Source organism: Mycothermus thermophilus, assembly GCF_041956435.1.
Source record: "Mycothermus thermophilus strain CBS 625.91 unplaced genomic scaffold VTJ04scaffold_1, whole genome shotgun sequence".
NCBI classification, from domain to species: Eukaryota; Fungi; Ascomycota; class Sordariomycetes; order Sordariales; family Chaetomiaceae; genus Mycothermus; species Mycothermus thermophilus.
In genome coordinates this window covers 466,611-476,208 of record NW_027191427.1, presented here as the reverse complement: position 1 = coordinate 476,208, position 9,598 = coordinate 466,611, and the positions used below count along the sequence as shown (strand labels likewise).

Here is a 9,598-nt window from a genome sequence, read left to right as displayed (position 1 = left end):
CCCACAGAGGTCGAGAAAAGGGCTTTGGAGGTGGCCCGGTGGACTAGGGGCAGGCCGACGGAGGAGGCGCTACGGGAGGCCTGGGAGGAGCGGTGGAAACAGAGGATTCAGGCACAGGGCAGGCGGCCCGAGAGGCCGGCCGACTGGGACCCCCCCGATTTCCTATTCACTGACAGGGCCCTGGCTCGCCACCAGGGCCTAACCAAGGCTCAAAGCTCCCTACTCACCCAGGCGAGGGCAGGGGCAGTAGGCCTTAGGGGCTACCTTTTTAGGGCTAAAGTCCCGGGGGTCAACACCCCCCACTGCGCCTGTGGGCAGGGCGAGGAAACCGTGGAGCACTTGGTGGTTTGGTGCCAGTACCCTCCAAGGCCTAGACCCTGGGACCCTCGGGCGATTCGGACCCGCCTGGACCTCTACTACGTACTGCGTGGCAGGGGCGCCAGAGCCCAGAGGCTCGCAAAGGGGGTGGTGAACTGGCTACTACAGTCGGGGAGGCTCCCAGAGTATAGGCTAGCCGCAAGGCTAGACCTAGGCTTAGGGGAGGATCCGGGCTAGCACTGGCCAGGGGGCCACAGAGGGCCCCCAGGCCGGCACTGGCCTAGCCACTCTTTTCCTTTTCTTCTGTAGCTTTTTGGATTCCTATATCTGTGGTTCTAAAGGAGGGTTACAGGTTTTTCACCCGGCCTAAGGGCACGGTTTTCCTGTATACTAGCCGAAGAAGGACCGACGAGCCCTGACCAAGGGCATGGCGGAGTAGGAGAAATAATAAAAAACTTTGTTTTTCCCAAAGCTTAAGATATATCACATTTTCTTGAATAATAGATATTGTCATTCCTACTATTTTCGAGAAGCCGGATTGTTATAAAGAGTTTAAACTAGTGTTTTGTGATATTTTAGTTGAACTTATCTTTGCGTTTTTAGTCTATTACCTGTGTATGATGGATAGCTACAGGGCTTGAGTTGTCGGTCGGGTTAAGAATATTCCAATGTTGCATGCTGTTTTTTTCCGGGTAGCTTAAAGTTATTTTTTTAATATAGAGCAGCCGTGGAGCAAGGCTTTAGACAAGTTGAATAGTCATTAGCTATTATGCTATTATTATTAAAGGTTCAGTTATGTAATAGCAGTTACAAATAATTGGATTTTCTTGTTTAATAGATAGGTGTTATTTGTTTTAGTAGGTGAGGTTGCAAGGTTGGTAGCCGTTGATTTAAGTATGGGGGGGGCAAGGGGGGGGGGGTTGGGGTTACACGGGGATACTAAAAATAAGTGGTTTTGTGACAATAGTAATGCTTTAGCCTTTGCGCTAGATGGCGATAGTTTGCTGTATATATTTTCTTTATTTTTAGCTATGTTGAGCGACTCTTTGGGAGTTGGAAAAGGTCTAGAATGTGGAAGATTCCTTGTTGATTTGCTTATTGTTTATGAATCTCTTTATCTTAGGGGCTGACTTATATAGACGCAAATGAGTGGCGTTGAGGCCAACCAGGAACTCTGGGTAGGTACAAACCACCTAACTAACGTTAATAGTAGTTTGGTAGGATTGTAGTAAGCATATAGCTTTTGATGTCGGCCGGTGGCCTTTATGGCGTAATTATTATAAGGGATCCAATGTATTATTTGTAAAAAGGCTACTAAGGCCTATGAGGAGGGGCTTCTTTGGAGGGCTCAACTATACGATTGCGAGCCCTACTGGGCTACTCTGGACCCAACCCAGTGCTTTAAGTGCTGGAAATGGGGGCACATCCAACGCTACTACCGTAAGGAGGCCCTCTGCCCACACTGCGGCACTAGGGCCCACAGCCAGGGGGGCAAAGAGGGCGAGGCTGACTGCCCTACCCACAGAGGACTCCGGCCCCCCCCAGTGCCCAGCCTGTGGGGGCAAGCACTCGGCTAGGGATAAGGTATGCCCGGGCCGAAGCTAAGGCTAAGGCTAGGGAGGCCTATGCCTTCCGACCGAGGACCTTCGCGCAGCTGGGAGCCACAGGGCCCAACCCCCAACCCCAGGCCCGGACCTAGGCTCTGACCACCGCCGCCAGCAACGAGACCGAGCCATATAGCCCTGAAACAACCCGACCATTGAAACGACCTCGAGGAAGGCCCAGTAGCGTAGCGGTAGCGGCGCGGAGCCCCTCACAACTGCGTATCGACCTGGGGTTCACGGGTTCGAGTCAGACCCGTAGCACACAGTTTTTAAAGCAAATCAGACCACCAGCCAGCCAGTCAACCAACCAGCCAACCAGCCGGTCAGTCAGCCTACTAGCCAGCTACCCAGCCAACAGGGCACTCCACAGCCAACCTAGCCGAACCCCCTACCCCCTGACCACCCTATAGGACTATAACAGTAACTATCCTGTCATGGAATACCCAGGGCAACAAGGAAACCCTCGAGACCCTACTGGAAGAAGCGTAATTCGACCTCCTAGCAATTTAAGAGCCCTGGATTAACCTATTTACTAAGTCCACCTACTGCCCTAGAAGTTCCCGGTACCACCTAATCTATAAGCCTGGTGCTAGGGCAGCCCTGTATGTAACTAAGCGCGACGAGGTTAGCTAATGGGACTATAGTGTAGAGGACCTGTGGTGCTGGGTGCGACTAGTTCAGGGCCTGGAAGTCTGGTTAGTCTACAACCCCCTAGCTACTAAGGAAGTCCTAGGCCAGCTACTAGGCCTACCAGCCCCTGAGACGCTAGTAGTCCTAGCGGGAGACTTCAACCTATATTACCCCTACTGGGACCTCTACGACTGCCTGGACCGGGAAGCCGAGGACCTGCTTAACCTAGCTGTAAGGTGGGACCTGGGGCTCCGAACACCCTATGGGGCTGCTACCTGGGTACCCTAGGGCAGGAGGTAGGCCCGGCCATCGACCATTAACCATATCTGGGCCTCTATAGGCCTAAGGGGCTCCTACTACGGTATTGGAACCCGGGGGCGCTTAGACCACTACCCCCAGGTTGTCAGGTACGCAGAGACTGATTGGTAGATTCACCTGCGAAGTGGGGTCGAGACTGGACGGGTAAAAGAAACCCGCCCGACCTCTAGGTCCTTGAGAATTCCTCCTTCCTCAAGGTTCAGTCTTCTCAATTCACAGAGGATAGAATCCAACACAGTGGTCACCCTTATTCTACAGACTCTGATCATCTCCCCTGACAACGCCCTATTCCCTGACACAGGTCCTGGAGGTCTTAGTAGGCTAGCTATAGGAAAACTAGGCCGGCTAGCTACCCGGGTGGTCCTGGGGAATGATGGATAAGAAGAGGGTGAAGGCCGAAGCTAAGAGCCTACCCCTGAAAATGGGCCTGGAAACGGGGGAGCTCGCTAGGCGGGCTAGGATACCCCAGGGCCTAGAGGAGGCGTTTAACCAATTGGTGGCCGAACTATAGGCGATTGTGGAACGAACTACGCCTAAGAAGAAGCTGAACCGTGGCATTTAGGCCCTATGGTGGTCCTTAGAGATCCGAGACCTATGCTGGCGGGCCAGGGAGGCCGAGAGGGCCTATAAGGTAGTCCCGACCCCTAAGGCCCGTATAAAGTTTAATAAGGTAACTAAAGCGCTCTCCAGAGCTATTCGGGCCTCTAAAACAGTTAAATAGAGAGTAACCCTCTAGGAGGCCCGGTATAATTAAGAGTTTCTTTAGAAGTTTGAGCGTTGGGCCCGGCTAAGGAACTTTGCCCCGGTGGACCCCCTAAAACTTCCTGCCCCCTAGGACCCCTACGGGGGCCTTAATTTGACAATTTTTGAGGCTAAGGCCCGGGCTTTAGCTAGTTGCTTCTTCCCCGACCTACTAGCTAACCTTTTAGATATTTAGGACCCCGACCTGGCCTACGAATGGCCCAACGGCTTCGAGATTATAGAGTAGGTTACCCCTAAGGATATCTGCGAAGACCTATAGGGAACCACTCCCTGGAAAGCCCCGGGGGGTGACCTACTACATATGGGCCAACTCAAAGCGTATGGCCGGTTACTAGCCTGTATTCTAGTAGTCCTGGCCACTGGGTGTCTACGGCTAGGGTAGTTCCCTTAAAGGTTTAAAGTAGCTAAAACCGTAGTACTCCAGAAGCCAGGCAAGCCCCTAGCTATATATAGGACCCCTGTAGGCTATAGGCCTATAGCTCTACTACCTACTATTAGGAAGGTTATAGAGGCTATAGTGGTGAAGAGGGTGATTGATTAGCTGAGGCGAATAACCTATTGCCCGAGCAGTAAATAGGCAATAGGGCCCATAGGTCTACGGAACTAGCAGTACGACTAGTAGTAGTCTAGGTCCAGGAGGCCTGGAGGTAACGGGTATCTGCCTCCCTCCTATAACTAGATATTTCGGGGGCCTTTAATATAGTAAACTATACTAGGCTACTAGCCACCCTTAGGGACCTAGGCTATCTAAGGTGGCTAGTCCTCTAGGTATACGCCTGGCTAGCCGACTGTTTAGTAATCCTCTGGTTCGACGGCAGGGCTATAGAGCTTTTATTAGTAAGGGCTAGGGTCCTCTAGGGCTCCCTGCTATCCCTAGTACTATTCCTCCTCTATATTAGTACCCTGTATAAGGTATTAAAGGAGAGGTATTTATACCTAAGCTTAGTAGGGTTTATAGATAACACTAACCTCCTAGTCTTTGGGAAAATCTTTGAAGTTAATGCCTGGTAGCTGGAAAGAGTATATAGGACGCCTGCCTATAGTAGGTAAGGACCCGGGGAATAGCCTTTGTAGTAGAAAAAGCAAGCTAATCTACTTTAATAGGGGATGAAAGTAGTAGACTACGCCGGTCAACCTTGCCCTCCATTAGAGCGAGGGGGTTAGTCCTATATAGCGTATCTAGTTAGCTAGATTCCTAGGGGTTTAGCTAGACTAGGGGCTTTCCTAGGCAGCCTATAGGTAGGCTATAACAAGGAAACTAAAAACCTAAGAGTTCGCCCTAATAAGGATTATAGTAAAGACCTAGGGCCCGGGCCTAATCTGGGCCTGGGAGGTGTATACAAAGTATATACGCAGTGCCATCGCCTACAGCACCTCCAGCTTCTACGTACCTACCCCCCTAGGAGGTAGGCCCTGGGTATTACCTAGAGCCTAGGCAGGATCCAGAACTATAACCAACGTGTAGTTATAGGGGCCTATAGAGCTATGCCTACCTACACCTGAGAAACTAAGGCCTACCGGTCCCCCCCCCCCCCCACCCCCTAGACCTCTACCTTAATAAGCGACTTGCGGATTTCGAGAAGCAAATCCAGCAGCCAGTCCTACCAGGGGGCTAGAAGCTTGCGGAGACTATTACTAACGCCTGCACCAGGCTTTATAGGAGGTTTAGGAAGCCTAGAGGTAGGAGGGGCGCCTAGAGGGCCTAGGGACTATAGGAGCCTATAGAGGTTAAGAAAAGGGCTTTAGAGGTAGCCCGGTGGACTAGGGGCAGGCCGGCGGAGGAGGCGCTACGGGAGGCCTGGGAGGAGCGGTGGAAACAGAGGATTTGGGCGTTGGGTAGGCAGCCCGGGAGGCCGGCTGACTGGGACCCCCCTGACTTCCTATTCACTAACAGGGCCCTGGCCCGCTACCAGGGCCTAACTAAGGCTCAAAGCTCCCTACTCACCCAGGCGAGGGCAGGGGCAGTAGGCCTTAGGGGCTTCCTTTTCAGGGCTAAAGTCCCGGGGGTCAACACCCCCCACTGCGCCTGTGGGCAGGGCGAGGAAACCGTGGAGCACTTGGTGGTTTGGTGCCAGTACCCCCCAAGGCCTAGACCCTGGGACCCTCGGGCGATTCGGACCCGCCTGGACCTCCACTACGTTCTGCGTGGCAGGGGCGCCAGAGCCCAGAGGCTTGCAAAGGGGGTGGTGAACTGGCTTCTACAGTCGGGGAGGCTCCCAGAGTATAGGCTAGCCGTAAGGCTAGACCTAGGCTTAGGGGAGGATCCGGGCTAGCACTGGTCAGGGGGCCGCAGAGGGCCCCCAGGCCGGCACTGGCCTAGCCACTCTTTTCCTTTTCTTTTGTAGCTTTTTGGATTCCTATATCTGTGGTTCTAAAGGAGGGTTACAGGTTTTTCACCCGGCCTACGGGCACGGTTTTCCTGTATGCTAGCCGAAGAAGGACCGACGAGCCCTGACCAAGGGCATGGCGGAGTAGGAGAAATAAATAAATAAATAATAAATTTATTTTTTCTGACGCCTATTATATATCCCTTCTTATCTGTATTATAGATATTATTATCGGGAATATCGAAGGATATACGGGTTATTATAAACAGCTCGAACTAGTACTTCGTTATATTGTAGTTCATTGCGTCTTACTGCTTCTGGTCCATTACCCGTACGCAATACCTCTGAAGATCCGGGTAGCGGGCAAAAAAATACAAGTACTAGTTCCGGCCGAAAGGGGTAAAGTCTTCCTTAGTATACATCACCTGCGTAGCAAGGTTTCGGATAATCTTAACAATCATTAGCTATCCCCAGGTATCTAGTTAGTATACAGCGTTAGCAATAGCTTTTTCTTCAGCTGTAGTAAAGCGTTGTTAACTCTTATAGGCGTAGTTTCGGCCGGTGCTACCATTAACTCGATGATAAAGTGTAGATGAGGGGATGTTAAATAGTATAGTGGCTTTCCGGAGTAATAGGACTTTATAGTTACGCCGTACAGCGATTACTAGCGCGATATGCTCTTCTATATTATCGTCTATGTTAATCAGCTTTTTAAGTATTTGAAAGATTGTAGAACAATAGAAGATACCCATGATTCCAGTGTTTTGGCTTATCTCGAATGAAGCTATCTATTTCGGGTGTTGAGTTATATAGATGTAACTGAGTGGCGTTGAAGCCTATGTCCTGGATCCATGGGTGTCCGGGATCCACGTGAGAGATGGTACAAGGAAAACCCCGCCCTCCCGAGGCCGGGTAAAAACCTATAGTCCACTTAGAGATATGGGTAAGCCCTAGAAAGCCACTCTAAGTATCAAGTTCGGTTTAGTGACATTCCTGTTGAAATAGAGATAATGTTACCCTTCTACCTCTAAATCAAACCTTAACTGACTTAACTAGCTAGCTTGGGCACTTAAACTCCCCTAAACTTCGGATAGGTCTAGTTTTGTTAGCTATATTAAACATCCGAGGAATACCTCCTGAAAGTAACTAATATAAACTTTTTACTTCTGGGGTTCCTACACCTCTACAACTACCAAGTAAGCTATACTTAGTTCATTAACCAATGTACCCCATTTTGTATTTACTCGTCACATAAAGGACGGTTAGCGTCTACTACCGTGATTACCTTCCTTATACTAGCGAATAGGGAGATAGATTAATAACTACTAGGTATAATCGTAGAGAATAGCCTTATAAAGACGTACTTATGGATAACCTTTCCATCTTTAGAACCTCTACATTAATAAAAGGAAGAGAAAGAGGAACTGAATAGGCCCAAACATGTATATCCCAAAAAGGTATACGCATAGGTCTCGCCGGTTAGGTCCCAGCAAAATGCCCCACTCTATCAAAGGTTCATATAGTCATATACTAGTCATATAATCATAACGCAGCCATACCAGCACATCAACCCAATCCAACCAACCCCCCTCCCCCCCGGGGCCCCCAGTGCAAGCCCTATCAACGCAGCTCACGCGTGCCGCCTTCTCCTGTTCCGCCCCGCCTGGAAACTATTTACAGGCAGATGATGGTTAAGGGCATTATATAGGGAAAGATCCTCCGAATATACCCTTAAACCACGTACAATGGGATCCACAAAGTCCTGGCCAACCCGCAAAAGTACTACCCCGCATACAATTGACCACTACTCAACGATTCAGCAATCAATTGAGGCCGGATTTGAACCTATATATAGGAGCATACTAGTACCTGATTGGTCCACCCTTTCCGGCCACCAGGAGGTCGAGCTAGTTTTCCATTAAGGTTACTAAAGTATAGAGAATCTCGACTGGAAGGGCCTCCCAGGTCTCCTGAAGAGCCTCGTATATTTAGGTAGTATTCCTGATTTAATACCTTTGTTCTGAGATCTGTAGCTTTATCTACCTCTAAAGACCTTTAAGTAGAGAAAGATCCAGGCTCTGGGGAGGCTATTTTATAGTATTAATATCCTAAGCCCTTTTTAACTTCCTAAGCTAGCTGTTATAGTAATACTTTGTGCTATCCTTCCAAAGTTAAACCCCCGAGCTATATATTTCCCGTATTTTCACGTAGAAGGGTAGAAAGTATGGAATAAAGATTATATCTGTATATTATTCCCGGTTTCAATAGGTATTGTAGGAGAGGATTATAAGTAGGTCTTTATAAATAATGTAAAAGTAGCCCTAGACCCCAACCTTTGTATAACTATTCTTAAAAGTTAGTGAGAGGTAATTGGGGTAAAATTCCTTCTTGGGAGTCCTCGTTACGTAAACAAGTCGGCCATCTTCGCCTACCTTAAAGTAGACTTCGTCGGACGATATAATCAGGGCCTAGGGAGTATTTCCGGTTACGTTCCCGCTATAATAAACGCTTTTTCCAGTTCTCTGGGAGTACGTACGGCTTCTTTCTTACATAATAGCGGTACTTAATATATTTGTAGAGCATTTTCTGGATTGTCTTTTTCAAAAGCCGGGTTACTGATATAGAAGGCGTTGCTAAGACCGCGAGGGTATCTTAACGATTCTCGATTGTATGACGAAGTCGTCCCCGACCGGCTCGGTTATCGAGTTTCTAGGGCTTCCTTAACCGAGGTTTCGATTTATAAAGGTCTCGGATTCCGGCCTCGATTTTTTATTGATTTGCTGGATTGTATAGCTGAACGGTCCGACGTGTAAATCTACCGGGGGGCTGAACGAGCCAAGACCCAGGCTTGGCTCGATCAGCCCCCGGGTAGTGTGTTCTGAAATCTGGCCTCCTGACTAACCGGCTGTATAGAGGCTGAAAATAAAGGCCTGGTCGGTTTCTAAGTGTTCTTATCGCGAGAGAGCCTCCTCGGAAGCTATCTTTAAGTGGTTGTAAAGAGGTTGAAGGAGGAATAAAGTCGGTAAACGCGTCGTCGGCGGCGACAATATGTTTGTGTAAGTGCTACAAAAGGAAGTGGTAACCAGGGTCATTTTGGGCTACGACGTTTTGGTGCCCATTGTACTTAGCCTTTTCAACGGGCCTACTACAGCCAGATCCTCCTGATTGAACTTATCAATTAGATACAGCGCCCCTGCACTTTCCCAGCCGGGTAGTGAACGAAGTCCTTATTTATAACCTACCTATTTAACTATATACTTTAGTATTATATAAAAGTATTATTATTATTATTTCTCCTACTCCGTCATGCCCTTGGTCAGGGCTCGTCGGTCCTTCTTCGGCTAGTATACAGGAAAACCGTACCCGTAGGCCGGGTGAAAAACCTGTAACCCTCCTTTAGAACCACAGATATAGGAATCCAAAAAGCTACAGAAGAAAAGGAAAAGAGTGGCTAGGCCAGTGCCGGCCTGGGGGCCCTCTGTGGCCCCCTGGCCAGTGCTAGCCCGGATCCTCCCCTAAGCCTAGGTCTAGCCTTGCGGCTAGCCTATACTCTGGGAGCCTCCCCGACTGTAGTAGCCAGTTCACCACCCCCTTTGCGAGCCTCTGGGCTCTGGCGCCCCTGCCACGCAGTACGTAGTA

At 49.5% G+C, this 9,598-nt stretch overlaps 2 protein-coding genes across 2 annotated transcripts in view; both read left to right on the top strand.

Moving 5' to 3' along the window:
- VTJ04DRAFT_165 (uncharacterized protein) overlaps positions 1-555 on the top strand; it is a gene marked incomplete at both ends in the record, with an annotated part of 3,565 nt that extends 3,010 nt beyond the window's left edge. The window contains one exon of the mRNA XM_069359360.1: positions 8-555. Within this exon, the coding sequence (XP_069222775.1) occupies positions 8-555 (548 nt within the window). The remainder of the gene's footprint in view (positions 1-7) is intronic.
- A 2,688-nt stretch (positions 556-3,243) lies between these two features.
- On the top strand, positions 3,244-5,329 carry VTJ04DRAFT_164 (uncharacterized protein; the record flags this gene model as incomplete). The annotated part of the gene is made up of 3 exons (XM_069359349.1): positions 3,244-3,366; positions 3,808-3,854; positions 5,284-5,329. The coding sequence occupies 3 exons, from the start codon at positions 3,244-3,246 to the stop codon at positions 5,327-5,329; spliced, it is 216 nt and encodes a 71-aa protein (XP_069222774.1).
- Between the last annotated feature and the right edge of the window lie 4,269 nt (positions 5,330-9,598).